This window comes from Notothenia coriiceps, unplaced genomic scaffold (genome assembly GCF_000735185.1).
Source record: "Notothenia coriiceps isolate Sejong01 unplaced genomic scaffold, NC01 NC01_scaffold00004049, whole genome shotgun sequence".
NCBI lineage: Eukaryota > Metazoa > Chordata > Actinopteri > Perciformes > Nototheniidae > Notothenia > Notothenia coriiceps.
The window spans coordinates 462,211-478,405 of record NW_011336750.1 but is presented as its reverse complement, the minus strand read 5'-3'; the positions used below and the strand labels follow the sequence as shown (position 1 = coordinate 478,405).

The following is a 16,195-nucleotide window of genomic DNA, read 5'->3' as shown; positions in this document are numbered from 1 at the left end:
AACTGCGGCTGCGCAGTGGAGGCAGCGATGAGCGGAGCAGCATCCGACGCTCAGACTGCTGGGGGGGGCTCCAGGGGTCCACATCTGATCTGCATCCAGCTGTGGAGATCTTCACTGGTCCTCTCATTAACACAGATATTTAACAGTTATATGACTCTAAATTCAAAGATTCAAAATGTTTAATATCATATCATATACACAACTTCAGTGTAGTGTGACAATACTATGTTGGTATTGTCAAACCTATAATGAAAAAGTCACAGTAGCCTATGTTGAAAGAACATGAAAAGAGTCATATTATAGTATGTTCAAAACAATTATATTTTAGTAGGCCTACATGGAAAATATCATGAAAAAGTAATAGTAGGGTGATGAAAAATCATGGTAGTGTAACGTCCGAGGTGTTAAGGCTTCAAAGATACTTCTGTGTAACAAGAGCTCAGGAACTTTAGTAGGCAACTTTTTGGAGCGTCACAGACAGCACCTCCGATTATTATTGTATAGAGTCACACCACACTCTCCTTTACAACTTCAGGACAGACTGTGCATGCTCAAAACACATGACCTCTCAACCCAATGCTTACATGCGTCCCCCCTTACTGAAAGAAATGTCCCCATTTCCACATGGTGAGAACACAAAAAAACATTTAAAAAAAACTATACAACAACGAAAAACCCCAAAACGTACACAATACCCTGCAGAACAATACGCATGACCTAAACATAAAAAAAAAAAATCTTTGAATAAAAACAATGACGAACAAAACACATCCACAGCCCAAATAAGACATCAAACTTGGTATGACATAACCTATTCCCCTGTCCTGCACACTTGAAACATGAACAAAAAACACAATTATGCAGCATAGAATACACAGGAGAAAATAAACACACAAGCATGTAAACACCAGTCATTCAGCCCATAACAAAGTCCATGAAGCGGACATGAGGCCACGCTAACCTCCCAGCCCGAGACACCGTCGGTGCGGCTTGTTCGAGCTCAGGGGAATCACCAGCCCCAGAACCCGGCCCAAGATCACAGTCACTTTCCCCATCGGAAAATCTCAAGCGTCCAGAGCTCTGTGGGGAGACCTTGATGGTCCCTCCAAGTTCAGAACTTCAAGCTCAAAACACATGACCTCTCAACCCAATGCTTACAGTAGTATAGTATACCGAAAAAAGTCAAATGATAGAATGTGGAAAATATCATGAAAAACCTCATAATAATTTCGAATATATAATGCAATAAGTCGTACTATTATATGGCTAAAATATTTTTTTTTAAAGTTATAATAAAGATTGTAAAAATATATAATGAAAACAAGTTATGTTTTTTAGTATGTCAAAAAGTCATCAAAAGTTATAGTATGTCATTGAAACAGTCATAATCAGGAATAGTATGACATAGTTTATCCTAGAATGTCATAAAGAAAAAGTAAAAGTATAATGTGTCATAAGAAAATGTCATCGAATATTATTGATTGATTGATTGATTGATTGATCGATTGATTGATTGATTGATTGATTGATTGATACATTTATTTCGAAAAAGTAAAATAAATAAATACAAAAACTAAAAATGTTGCAGTGCATAGTCATGTAAGAGAAAACGAAAAACAAAGTGACATTTACAACAACAACAACAACAACAACAACAGCATTAGCAACATAAACAGTCCCACATCTAGTGTTGGAAAAGGAGCAAGAACAAGTATAACTTATTTAATCTCACCCCCTTGTCCCTAAATAAATGATGCCATTTAAAAAATCATATAGTGTTTATAATGTTGTTAATGAGAAACATAGGATGTGCTGTTTAACATTTTAATAATGTACCCAACATCCAGTATACATATTTGGTCATTATCTCCTATATTAAAAAGAAAATTCAAGATTGGAAAAAGTTGCCATTGTGGTGTAACTTTTCAGATATGTTTATTTAAGGTGACCAGTGCAATCATGCCCTTGTACACACCTGCAACCATGACCACACACACACACACACACACACACACACACACACACACACACACACACACACACACACTGTACTCAGAAATTAGACTAATGGTTTGTTTATACATGGTGACAGTCCTTAAGGAAGGGCAGGTAGCTGTCACAGCCATCTGACACGCTTCACTGAGCCCATCTGGTGAGCTGGCCAAGGTGTCTCACCCCTCCTCCACCACCCAGCCTCACTGCCGCTCACAGTGCCCTCCAGTGGGCAAGGCCCCTGCATAGTCAGACCCTCTGTCTGATGTTCTTACCTCAATTATGTCCTTGATGTAGTCTACAGATGCTGCCCAATGGGATGAAAATACCTTCAGATAAAAGGGAAGCAGCAAAGTGACCAGCTTCTTTACAGACTAGCATGCATTCAGTGTGCGCACCAAAACAAATATGAATGATTTGTGTGCATAGACATACACAAAGACAAGTATTTATATGAGAGCTTCCCAGACCAGAGAGATGGTTATTTGTATCCATCATAAAGTGCAGCATTTTGCATGCCCTCCCTTGCACATGATTTATGTGTCATTTTGCTGCTCCACAGCTCTCTTTTTTCCATGATGTTATCAGCTCTCAGATTAGCTTGAGTCATTGCGTGTGCTTATGTGCATGTGTGCTCTAGGTATGCTTTTAGACATCATTAGGTATTGTAACTTATGTTTCATGCTCCTTATGCATTTTTCTCTGGCAGACCTTTATTCTTATATGATAAATTGTCCAGATGACTATTTCCTTATAATACATCAAGTTGCAGTTTAGACCTTTTTTGGTTGATGTATTACACTGCTTGTAACACAGCATTCTCTCCTTTTCTAATAGAAAATCAGAGCGCATGGAGTGAACCATAACTATGCTGCCATGCTAATGTTCTGGCTAGACCTCAGACATCACCTGGTATCAGAGCTGCTGCCACACCTGCAAGGTCACAGAGTAAAACAGAGTAACTCTATAAGGCTTTCCTGCTTAACACAAACAGGAGATTACATGCACATCCACACACAGAACTCCGAACCACACTTTTAAATAATACAGCATGTGTGGGCTCGTGAACTGGCCACCCAGGGGAGACCCAGAGCACAAGTGTGTCAAGCTGAAATATGTGTTAAGTTATTCACCCCCAGAACAAGCTAACGGGGGAGGGAAGGAGAGATGGAGGGAGTGAGGGAGGAGGATGCTAACCCAAATGCAGTCCCTTGGCTATGTGCAAATACGGGGAGCGATGGGCAGCAGAAAGCACTGGGAGGTCATCCATTTTTCATGAGATGCAATGGCAGCAAAGCAAACATCCTTTTTTCTAGAGGAAAGAAAACAGTCAAGAATCTTAAATGCAGAATTATTTTCAAGGACACCACACTGCATTTTTTGTGAAGAGCATTTATGTTTAAAGTGGACTAACATGCCCTTGTCAACAGATAATACACATACACAATATAAGCCAACATTGTTCTTTTTTATTGGAGTTTTAATGAGTTAAGTATTTAATAGTTTGTGTTTATCAATAATCCCTGAGAAATCCATTAATGAGTGTTTCTGACACGAGGTATCACCGTGGAGGAAAAAGGGTGTGGCAGGACAACATCAGCGGGTGGGAAAGGTTGCTGATAGAAGCAGAAGCAACAGCCGTCAGATTATACTGACCCCCTGATTGATGAGGAAGGGGAGACGGATCACTTCAAGGTGAAAAGTCTATGCGGTGCTCACCAAGCCTGTCGGTTTCAGTCAGTTCATTTGGTGCAAGTTTATCCTTACATTACAATGTGAATCTGATCTGAATCAATACAAATGTTATAGACTTAGCAAATATATTCCATTCAGTTCATGTGTAAACTAGATGTGTTTTATGTCTTCATGCTCTCTTCACTCGTTTCCCTTTCCGTAGCGTTCTCCCACTTCTTATGGCACCTTGTGAACCTTTCCCCAAACTGCTCCAACCCGCGGGCTCCTCTTTGTCTGCCTGTAACACGAAACAAAAGCAGAAAACAGACACAATTACAGCCTCATATCCTGGGCAGTGATGTGGATGGCCTGATGAAATATCCTGTGCCCATTAATCTTTCCCCAGGGGGGCGCAGGAGAATGGGTGCACTGATTAAATGCTCCTAATAGAGGCCATTCGTCTCCCCTCGGATCCTGAACGTTTCAAAATCATCCAACACTACTCCCCGCCTCCGTCTGTGAAAATATTGGTATTTTCATAAAGACAGCAAAGTCGATAATATTTCACTCTGTGATATCTTTTTAAGCGGGTATGATCTCTTTTTCCATTTCATCGATTACTTTGTTTTGAACACGGGGAATATCTCGTTTACAAGTTAGCCAAAACAATCATAATAAACAGTCACGCATTAGGTCATACGAGACGAGATCAGAATTTATAGCTAACACTAATTACTATGTTTAATATCCTGATTTTTTTTATCTTTAGCCACTATGCCATTAAATAGATGATGGTTTGATCAGCCAGTAAGGGTTTGTCCTAAACTCATTTTCACACATTAATCATTCATATCTGCCAATTAAGCAAATCCTACACAGCATAATTTCTATACAGGATGAACAATTAGATAACACTAACAGCACTGCTTTCAACACAACCCCCTGGAAACACACTCACACTGAGAGTGCAAGTTAATGGGTGTAATGCATTCACTACAAACATGCACTGTACAACCAAAGTAGATTGGCCGTGATAAACACACACTGTTTGTACAGTGTATGCTACTCAGGCCTGAGGTATAATCATCATTAATTAACATGGCGTAAACGTTTCACCTGCCAAGCTCCATATGTTCCCCAAATCTCAACAAAAATAATTAGGTGACTGCATCAAACAATTATCCAATAAACTCTCAGTAAAACAATTACATGGTCATATCTGTGCAATGATGTTACAGTGCTTGTTCAAGTCGATGCACAACATTATAATTATGCAATATAAAGAGGTGACGACATCAGCTTCAGATATTATATTTTTGACAAATAATTGTTTCTTTTAAGTCCGCACTTCAAGAAACAACACAATTGATTCATATCCCCTCAAGTACAGCCTTCACATTTGGAAAATGACATCATTGTAAGCTGGGATCTTAAAGCAGCGGTGTTAATGCTTGAGGACAGGAGAAAGAGGGATGAAGGGTAGTAAAGAGGGCACCTGCTGGGTTGTGATGGAGCAAAATCCCCAGGGACCAGAAATGAGATCATCCAAATCAGAGCTGCTGTCAGGCTCCTTAACTGGAACAACAGTGACCCCTACTGTTCCCACTGGCTTAAATCTCCTTATAATGAACACACGCTGTACACGCCTCCATGTACAGCATGTATCATCAGAAGAAAGGTACCTGTTTGCCATCGCTGCTGTCGCCTTTCTTTTTTGCAGTGAAGTCCATGAAGTTAACCAGACTGTTGGAGTATGGTTGGCCCAGAACAAAAGAAGGCCTCTTATCCTCTGTGGATGAACAGAAACAAAAACATGAATATAACATCAAAATGGTCTCTTTGTTTCTAATGATACTTCACCAGTTCTAATGATCCATTGCTGGAAACATCAGACTTAATCTGTAATCCAGAGGCTGCCTATTTGACACTATCCTTTTAATTGTATGCAACATTGCTCCACTCTCATGTCTTTAACCCTTGTTCCACTGACAAGGTTGGGGCATCAGCGAGGGGCAATAGGCCGTGGACCCCTGAGGCCCCGGAGTGATGAGCACAACGCGGCAGATGGAGGGAGGTCTGCCTGCAGTGGAAGACGGTATACACCCCCCATAGAAAGAGTGGGGGAGGGGGTTGAAGGGGTTGTTTTATGGATGACTGACTGCTTCAGCAAGGTTAAGGGAACCAATCTCTGACACTTCACTTCCTCAACAGTCCCCCTCTCCTCACAGCGCAGACCCCCTGCCTCTGCTACATGTACCTGTGTGCTGCACCATGATGTGAACAGCGGCCCCTCTGACATATAATTACATCCCGCCAGAGCACAAACACAAATTATTCCTGCTTAGACCAATGCTAGCAAGGACGTCAATGGGGTATTCAATTAGCACGTGTAAGAAGCTTTTGCAATGTTTAAGAAGCTCTAAAAAAGACAACATGTTTCCTTGTCTTTACAGACACGTGTACACCATTTGGTTGTAAATGGTGGTATATGAATAGTAGTGTTTATTCTTAAGTGTAAAGAAAATTGAAAATGCTTTACCTGATGTAAAAGTCGCTTCTGGTGCTTTAGTAGGTAGAAGGCCAGTGGAGGCTCTATGTGTTTCCAAATCCTCTTTCAAGCAAAGGCCCATGTTGTATTGTTCAAGCCAGGCTGAGGTGCTCTTGACATCCATCTGTAATTGGGCTTGGAGGGAGCACTCATTGGTGTTGTCAGAAGGAGCAGATGTGGTTATGAGGTCGCAGGTTGTGCTGGGGGTCAGAGAGCTACCAGGGAAGTGAAGCTGTGAGGGGAAAATTGAGCTGCACACAGGGGTGAGGAGGGAGAAGTCCTGCTGACCCGGCTCTAAATCCCCTGAGCCTGTGGCTGCTGGATCCTCTGAGTGAAGGTCAGTCAGAAGGTCCTGAGTGGTTTCAGACAGAGCCCAGGAGAGGTCTTGATTGAAGCATGCAGCTGTTTCCTCTTGCTGGTCAGGCTCATATGTTTTCTGGTCACATACAGTGAAAAAGAATACACATGAAGAGCCCCATTTTGTAAAAAGGTATTGTAAAAATCAATCTACGGTATGTATGTTCAAGTTAAAGAGAATTATTGCATACCAGATTAAATTCCTTTTCCATGAAAAAGTCAGATATGTCTGCTTCACTAAAATTGAATATCTGTGAGGGCATGCAGTCTGATTGGTCCTCTTGGTTGAGTGACAACGCAGAGCTGCACAGATCAGTGACATCTGGGGGTTCATGAACTATGTCCTCTCCTCTGCTGGCCATTTTCTCTGCGGGGTAAATGTTCATGCAGTGATGTGAACATTCAGTAAAGAACAATTTAGCTGGATATATTTGTGTTGCTTCAGCTGGATAAACGTACACACCATAGTCAGGTGAGAGGATGCTATGACCCTCCACCGCAGACTCACAGAGCGAGGGTCCTGATTGGCTAACCTCATTGCTGTGGAACTCAGGAGGAAAATACAACCTGCAACTTGACCAAAGCAAACATATAACTCAGTTTGAATTGACTCGCCAGTGTTAAATGCACCATAAGCATATTGCAGGATAAGATGACCTCTGACCTTTCTTTTACAGGAACGTTCTCATCCATTGAAGGTCCTGAGGTCTTGCTGGATAAAACATGTGTCTTAATATCCTCTTGCCCTGAGAAAGAGTTTATTTTTGTCTCATGAATGTCTCTCGAAGTGAATATAGTACAAGTTAAATGTTTTCTAAAGCTTACCCTCGGAAGATAGAACCACAACGTCTTTTTTCAAGTTGTGGTCTAGCAGAGAAATGGTGTCTGTGGCGCCATCTGCTGTCATCTCAGGGCAATGTGGCAAAGATGTTCTGCTTTCTTCTTCTTCTTCCTCCTCCTCCTCTTCGCTGCTTGGGTTCTCTCCATCAGTGAGGAGAGAGGAGATCCTCTGCAGAGTCACTGTACTTCTGTACTCATAAGGACCGTCCCGTCTCAACAGAGGCAGTGAGGATGCTGAGGTGAAGGAGGAGATGTTCTCAGAGCTCAGATCCTCAGAAGAAGAAATGCTCTCTGGTGGTTCAGGCTTCTGCTTGGACAAGAAGAGATGTAAAGGGCAAGGATCATTATTTCTCAAAATCAATGATCTACTGTTGTGGTCATTTATCTCAGGGCCACTGACAATGCATACATTAGAGACAGGCTGTTTCTCTTCTGCTTCATCTGTATGTGCTGTCTGAACTGTTTCTTCTAACATGGCCAGTGGGGAGGGGCTGGGCGTGAGATGACGGAAAGCCTGGGTCGACAGAAACATCTCTCTGCTGTTCGATTTTCTCTCATTGTGCTCCGGCGACGCAACCTCACTGGAATAAAGATTATGGGAAAATGAGTTGTCCATGCAAATAAACATATTTTAAAGTGATTCAACCTATGATGTCAACACGCCATCTCAGTACCTTATCTTGGGGTGTAGCGTTCTCACTTCCGTCGCAGCCTTTCTGAGCAGTCGTACTAATTCCTCTGGGAAGACTGTGTTGACGCTCTGAGCCTGATACAGTTTGGCAGACAGCGGGCAGGGTGGCCTTTCTGCTGACATGTCTATTAGGAAAAAAATATAGTTGTTAAATGTATTACACTTCAATCTATCCATTTAAACTTCTATGTGTTTATCTGAATACCTTTCTTTATCAGTGGCAACCCTGTAGTCCCATTTACAATGTCCTCCTCACCCTGATTAAACGATATAAGGGAAGATATGTCATTTCAAGGCCAAATATCTTTGGTGCATTTGCTGTATACATTGATATTCACCTACATTGTATCCTGCAGGGATGCACTTTAAAGCTTCTGCACACAGACCCAATCCATTACAGACCTGGAGGAAGTACAGGACCACCTCATCGCTCTCTGTGTGGCCTCTCTTCAGCAGAGCCCAGGCTTCAGAGACACAACTGGGGAGCAGAGACATTGTCAGAAACACACAAAAGATAATAGGTAATAATATTAGCTAAATTAAATGTAATGTAATATAGCCATCAGTGTACCATAATGCACCTGTTTTGAAGTAGCACATCTGCACATAGCTTCACATCCTCAACGCTCTCCATTGCAGGCCTGGTCCAGTGAAGGTACTTTAACGCCAGCTGAGGCTGCTTCCTGGTCAGCAGACAGCGGATGATGCAGCGATGCTGCCATGTGAGACATGGAGCAGCAGCCCGGGGGCTCAGCAGTAACTCCATGGAGGCCTGGGCAGGATGGTATATGACATAAAGTAGAAGAGACTGTCATTTAAAATGTTGTTTCTTAACATATATGAGAAAACAATTTCCGTTGCACATGTTTTTTGATAAATAAACTGGCCCATCTCATCATCCATGAAAGCCTTCGCTCTGTCTAAAGAGAGGTATACTGCAATATTGTCCATAATGCTTGCACAGTGGAGCGTCATTACAATAATCATACAAGCTACTGAAGTGGTGAATTAGTGACACCTGCTGACCATTATGGGTGCAAAGCCAAGGATGCTAATGTTTTCGACAGGATGGTAACTGACCCAGGCAGCTGTCACATCCACATTTCAACAACAATCAGATCAGTAACTCATCTTTTGTATGAAACCATTTTGTAATGTAGCTTTTTGGTTATGTACCTTGATTTGTCCTTGATCAAGCATCCAGAAGGCCCTGATTTGTTGGGAAAAGCAGAAAGGAATAGAGAAGGCGTGGCAGAAAGATTGGAGAAGGTCGTCTCTGCACTGCAGGAAGTTGGCTGTATCCAGGACAAAGTACATGAGCTGTGACACATGTAGGTTAAGGACTATATGACCTGAATCAAATACACTGTCTGTATACAATATTTGTCTAAAATAAAGCAGAACAGACTAAAATAGAAGAAAAACAAATGTACATTCGGCTTTCTTGATGCTATATTTGGAAGGATACAAGCGCTTGGACTGACATCTTGTCGATATGAGGCACCAACACGAGCTTGAGCAGAGACTGCAGATTAGGAGGGGGATAGCACTGGTCTGTGAAGTCATCAGAAACCCAAATGCTTCCATGTTGTCTCTCTAGCTGGGTCACTATACCCTGTATCAATGACCTAAATCTTCCAATTTCTCCCTCTTTCCGTCTAATCAAAAAAGAAAAGCAGAAAAAATGGAGGAGAGAAACTTCAGCTGGAGATAAAATAATAACAATGGCTCATAACTCCTTCTTTAAAGTGGACCTATCATGCTATATTTGAATAATATATTGTAGGGCCATACCTATATAAAACATGTCTGTGAAGTTTTTTTTTCAAAATACCAAACAGATAGCCATGCCTCATTTCGCTCTATTTGCTGTATTCCAGCCCTGTTTTTGCAAGGGCTGATTCTGTGGCAAATGAGCTGCAGCTGACCATGCCCCCCTGCAAAGGAGGGGGGCAAGGCACGAGCGTCATGTTACCATGCTGTTAATCAAGCTGTTACCATGCTGTTACCATGCTGTTACCATGCTGTTACCATGCCACGGCAACCTCTCATTCCCCTGATAGGTGGAGAGTTGCCCATATAGGCGGAGCTCCCTGTTTATGATGTCAGAACAATTTAAAATCTGTATCAATCTGTATCAGATCCGTTGCAGCCCCGTTTTTAGAGATTTGGGTATGGAGGAAAAGAGAGAGGGTTTTGTTTTCTGACACTTGGTGAGTTCCCTGATACACCGGGGACACATATTCATGTATAAAAGACGTACAAAAGTGCATTTTGCATGATAGGTCCCCTTTAAGTCAAATCATGAGTTACCCAGGTGTCTCGAGACAAGCTTTCCGTTGACTGTGAGCCATGTCCTTCCACATTTGGGAGATACGCCTCACCTCTTGAGCCTCTGACAAAAACAGCAGAAAAGCCTTCAGAGGCGTGATAGCAATTTATCACTTAAATGTAATGTAATGTGTGTGATCATATCTTTACCAGCGTACTTGGGTAGAAGTCCCATAATGCCCCACCACTGTACCAGCTGTCCTAGCCAAATGTGTTGCTTTAGGGCCCCGTGCTCTCGGTTCCAGCAGCCTCGTCTGATGTCTGAGGAGCCTGATGCATCCCTGCAGACAACACATGGGACGCCCATACCTAAACAAGAACATTTGATTATATTAAGTTGACTACATTTACAGTCAAAAATATCAACCAAACCATCATGCTGCTGTATGCTGTGTGTGTATTGGAGTGTGTACCATGCCAGAGGTGGGCTGAACCGAGCTGCTTCCTTGCCCACTGAGCCAGGGTGAGCAGATTCCTCAGTCTCTGCAGCAGCATGTGCACTCTGCTGAAAGCGCTGCGGTCCAGGAACATCCACAGGCCCTTGCAACGACTGAAACCTGTGGGAAGACACAAGAGATTTTAAATAAAAATACTCAGTGTACTTTGAATTTTGAACATTTAAATATGATTGATAGAGAAACATCTTACATAGTGTTAATAACTCCTTCTTAGCAAACTCTGATGTCCTCTGTACCCAGCAGCTGAAGGTCTGTAGGATGTCCTCCATCTCACCCACACCTGCAGCAGGGTGTGAAGCAGGAGATGAAATACAGACAACAATAACTCGTAAAGTGTTACTGCAGGTAGAGGACAAAATTAAAACGTTATGGTAGTCAGATGCTCCTGATGCACCTTCAGCTGTGAGCTCCCGCAGCCAGCGGATGATGGCTCTGATGTTGTTGCTGGCTAACGCCTCGGACCATCGGCCCTCTGTATCCAGCATGATGCCCTCAGACCCCGGGCTCCACTCACAGACCAGGGAGTTCACATGCTGGGATCATAGGACCATTGCTGCAAAACTAATCCTGATACCTATGGTTCATTACAGAGAAGAAACAACTGATTAAACATTTGACATACTCTTTTCTAAAGTTGTTTTAACCATAGCTTTTTTAATGTGCTTAAAGTATCTCATAGTAGGTAAATAACTTGTGCACTTAAGCCCTCTCTCAGGTGTCCATAATTAAATCAATGGATTGTGCAATAACAGACAAAAGTGGCAGTGGTGATTTTAAACAACAAAGAAATGATTTAAAGATTTGATTGATTCCCAGTACTTACTTGGAAACGTGGTGTACTCCCCAGTAGCTCCGTTAAGGTTCACTCTCTTTACTCTGCACAGTGGTGAGTGTTCTGTGTCCCGTCTACCTTGTGGATTAGCTGACTGTTCGGGGGCTTCTGTAACGTTCCCTTGTTACACAAGCTACTTTGGTACATGTTAATCCACTAATCTCACTCTCAGTTAACATTTCCTTGGCTGATTGGTCTGTGAGTGTTTACTGTGTGTGTGTGTGTGTGTGTGTGTGTGTGTGTGTGTGTGTGTGTGTGTGTGTGTGTGTGTGTGTGTGTGTGTGTGTGTGTGTGTGTGTGTGTTACATTTAAAGTTGGAAACAAAATAGCTAGGGCCAGCAAGGGTGAGATGATAGCTGCATTTGAAAAGGGACTTCTTAAATAGGAAGGAAATCCCCTGATCTATCTACAGCTTTAATCTTCCAGGCATTTGTCATTTTGGCCACACCCCAATGAGTGATGTCACAACAAGTTGTTTTTCACAATTGTGCAACAGCAAAACACCGACTGTTTCATCAAAGCACATGCCTCTAAAGTAGAGCTGCAATGATTATTCAAGAAAATGATTTATTAATAATTCTGAATAACTGTAAGCTGCCACCTCAGTAGTTATTTCTGTTTACATAAATGTACTTGTATTAAAAACTCAATTTTTTTTTAAAATGTGCACTTAATGCTTTAGATACCACAGATGAACTAAAATATCACTTTTTAGATTGTCAAATTGGATTGCTGCTCTTTTTTACTACGACTGGTACTACTACTTCTACAAATACAAGCACACCCACACAGACACAATGGCCATCCTCCATTACTTTCACAGTGCCAGGACACACAGATTTGCGTAGGTGGCAGAAGGTAGCACCAAATCCCTCTTGGGCCCACAGGGCTGATTAATGATTAAAGGAGATTAGGAGGAGGGTCAGGACTTGGCTATTAGTCTCACTCTGATGCTCCGGTGGCTGCCTACAAACTATCTGTGTCACTACGGCTAGTCGCCTCTCTGGACTAAATCTGAGGATGTCTTCAGGAAAACAAGCCAAAAACAAGAGGAGAATGATGTTGGATATTCAAGGTGAATGCTGACCTGGATAAGGTAGGCACAGTCTTGAATTCTGTGTCAGTTATTTCTTTTTCCAGGAGTTTTGTCGAGAAATAAATGATAAAGCGCTCGACAAATAAAATGTATTAAATGCCAGGACAATTGTTTTTTTAAGGAAATTATGTTTTTTTCTGTTTCAAACCAAATGATATCTCACTGAACTTTTCTCAGTATGTCTCACATAGATTGTAGATTGTTTTCATACATGTTTCTTGCATACAACTGATCACATGTCATTGTGCTTTGTCTTGTTTTAAAAACAAAAAGGGTTAGGCTAGGGTTAGTTTTGCTGTCATATAAGAATATTTATTTGATGTACTCTCACTTCTGTACTCTCACAGACCTGCAGAGATCTACAGTGTAACCATAATGCAGCGTCCACATGATATCGATCATTACAACCAAGCTAAGCTGCTTATGAGAGGACCTTCAGAGAACTGTACCACCAATCTGCCTCCCCTTGGTCCCCCTCACACCCTGGAGGATAACCCGCTCCTCTCCACTGCTCGACCTGTGTCCCACCCTTAATCCTCCTCTGGACTTAAAGGAAAACTTACCAACCGATTTAAACAATGGCATTTTTGAAATTGACATTCAGCAAGAACAAGAGGGACAAGCTGGCCCAGGTGCTATGGATCCTGAACTGGGTCTCCGTGATGACAGGGATCCTCCTGTTCAGCATGGGGCTCTTTCTCAAGGTGGAGATCAACAAGCGGGTAGAGCTGATGGCTGAGAGGGACATCCAGTATGTTCCCAACATGCTGATTGCAGTTGGCCTCATCGCCTGTGCCATAAACTTCTTGGGAGGGAAGATCTGCTACGACTGCGTGGACACAACCAAGTTCTTGCGCTGGAAGCTCATCTTGCTGCCATACATAATGTGCACCTTCTTCTTCACCTTCTGTGTGCTGGTGGGGGCTCTGATGTGTTACAGCATGCATAGGGAGCTGGAGGAGTCTCTGAACCTGGGGCTGACGGAGGCCATCAGGTTCTACAAGGACACAGACACACCAGGACGATGCTTCCTGAAGAGAACTGTGGACCTGCTGCAGATTGAGTTCAAGTGCTGTGGGAACAACGGCTATAAGGACTGGTTTCAAATCCAGTGGATCAGCAACCGTTACCTGGATATGTCCAAAAAAGACGTGTTAGAGTAAGTACTAATATTAGATTGAGGATAGTGATTTCATATCAAGAGTATAATCACATCTAAGTCGCTGTGAATGACACTGTGTAAACCCAACCTTCCCCAAATATCTCAAAAATACATGCCAGTATAATTTGTTTCAACTTAACGAATCAATATACTTGGAAAAAAAATCATAATAAATGAGTCATTTCCAATTGTGAATATTCTAGCCACTTTCTGAAATTGGTAAAAAGATACTAAATAGCTTGAAATATAATAACTTTGGTTGACAATGATGATATGATTCAGGATAAAGTTTAGTAGGGAACGGCTATTGGTAGAGATAAAACTCAAATTCATTAATATCCATGTGTACTATGGTTTTGTCATTACTGGCATATAAATCCTATTAGTTGGTTGACTCTTTGGAAACCCTAACCCTCCCATGTGGTCCCAAACAATAAAACACCTGAGGTTCACACACAGATGCATTCAAAGCATTAAGAGCATCTCCTTCTTTCTCCTGCCTTCTAGCCGATTAAGAAGTAATGTGCGGGGGAAGTACCTGATGGACGGGGTCCCCTTCAGCTGCTGCAACATCAACTCCCCCCGGCCCTGCATCCAGCAGCAGATCTCCAACAACTCGGCTCACTTCAACTACGAGCACCAGACGGAGGAGCTGAACCTGTGGATGAAAGGGTGTCGCCAGGCGCTGCTGGAGTACTACACCCACATCGTGCAGTCCATTGGCCTCACTGTCCTCATCACCTGGCTGTTTGAGGTGAGGAGACACACGTGATAACGCAATAGTGAAGTTAAGACATAACTATACTTATTTTACAATCAGGGTCGGTTTCCAGTGTCAGCCTCAAGTGACTTAACTTGAGGAAGGTCAGTTCGGAAAGTGAAGCAATTTTAGTTTGCATGAAACTAAAGATCATCATAGCATAGCATAGCATCATAGGAGGAAATTAAATGTTAAGCATCAGTTTGCACGTACTACTTTAAAGCAGATGTGTGTCTCTGTAGTTTGCGTAAAGAAGTGGAATTCTTTGCAGAATGATTTAAAGAACATTTGTATGTTTAAGGAAATGTATAGAGAAAGCGTAATTCGACAGTATGAAGTTGACTTTTGATTGTGTTCCAGTATTTGTAAGCAACTGGGACTGAAAGAATATTGCCTTTATTTTACTTTTTTATGGTTATTTAATTTCCTTTCTTTCTTTTTTTTTTATAAGAAGGGGCAGGTAAAATAAGATGTTCTTCTCCCTGCTCCTTTCCACCATGCGCTATAATATTTTGGGGAAAAAACAGTATAACTGTACATGTTTTGTTTTAAAATAACTGCCTTGTGTGGACTAAACTAATAAATATAATAAAGAAGAAATAAAGAAGAAATTCAGACAAACTCACTAGTCTTTTGACTTCTTGAACCCCGATTTGTGTGCACATTGTGTGATGTTGTCTCTAATGTGCCTCTGTGTGTTTTGTTTCAGCTGTCAGTGTTGACAGGGGTTCGTTACCTCCAGACCTCCCTGGAGAATGGGCTGAGGCAGGGCGACCTGAACTCTGAGTCTGACGGCTGGCTGCTGGAAAACGGTTTAATGGAAACCGCACGCATCAACCTGAACATAATGAAGAACATTGGCAAGTGCAACCAGATAGACACAGCCAACAACGGAGACCCGAACATTGACGTTCCCTCCTCCTCCATAGCACACTAAGGGCCGGACAATGTGCCGCCAAAGCAAATACCTGGCTGAAGGGCATCCATGAAGGCCTTTAAACCGTTATCTAAAGGTTTTTTTTATGTTATTTAAAGTTTTTTAACCATGAGGCAAAAATGACCGTGAAGAAATATCTATACAACGTTTACTGTGTGAAAACTGAAATATATTGAAAGAAATTAATCACTATATAACACATCTCTAATCATGACAGGGTAGATCTTTTCCAAAATGCAAATATGCCTTGTTGTGTAACCAAAGTCTTTCTCAAATTTCTTTTTGATACAAACCCATATAACACACGAAAAATGTACATTGTTTCTGTTCATCTGTACTGTTATCTGTTGTTTACAAATTACATCTTGTTGTCTGTGTATCACAGTTTAGCAACAGGTTTCCAAAACTGTTTTATACACCTGTCGGGTTAGCAACACTGGAGGCTAATTTGAACATGCAATATATTTTAGAATGTGAAGAAAACTGTGTGATGTGGGTCAGAAGTTTTGCCTACGTG

At 41.9% G+C, this 16,195-nt stretch overlaps 2 protein-coding genes across 2 annotated transcripts; one reads left to right on the top strand and one right to left on the bottom strand.

The window, feature by feature from the left end:
* Nucleotides 1-3,856: 3,856 nt before the first annotated feature.
* On the bottom strand, nt 3,857-6,838 carry LOC104941886 (uncharacterized). The gene is made up of 4 exons (XM_010767050.1): nt 6,763-6,838; nt 6,206-6,650; nt 5,349-5,455; nt 3,857-3,964 (listed from the first exon to the last, which is right to left on the bottom strand). Exons 1-4 carry the CDS (start codon nt 6,832-6,834, stop codon nt 3,857-3,859), a joined length of 732 nt encoding a protein of 243 aa, XP_010765352.1. The 5' UTR covers nt 6,835-6,838.
* Nucleotides 6,839-13,397: 6,559 nt separating this feature from the next.
* Nucleotides 13,398-15,678, top strand: LOC104941884 (photoreceptor outer segment membrane glycoprotein 2-like). The gene is made up of 3 exons (XM_010767048.1): nt 13,398-13,978; nt 14,489-14,735; nt 15,451-15,678. Exons 1-3 carry the CDS (start codon nt 13,398-13,400, stop codon nt 15,676-15,678), a joined length of 1,056 nt encoding a protein of 351 aa, XP_010765350.1.
* Nucleotides 15,679-16,195: the final 517 nt, after the last annotated feature.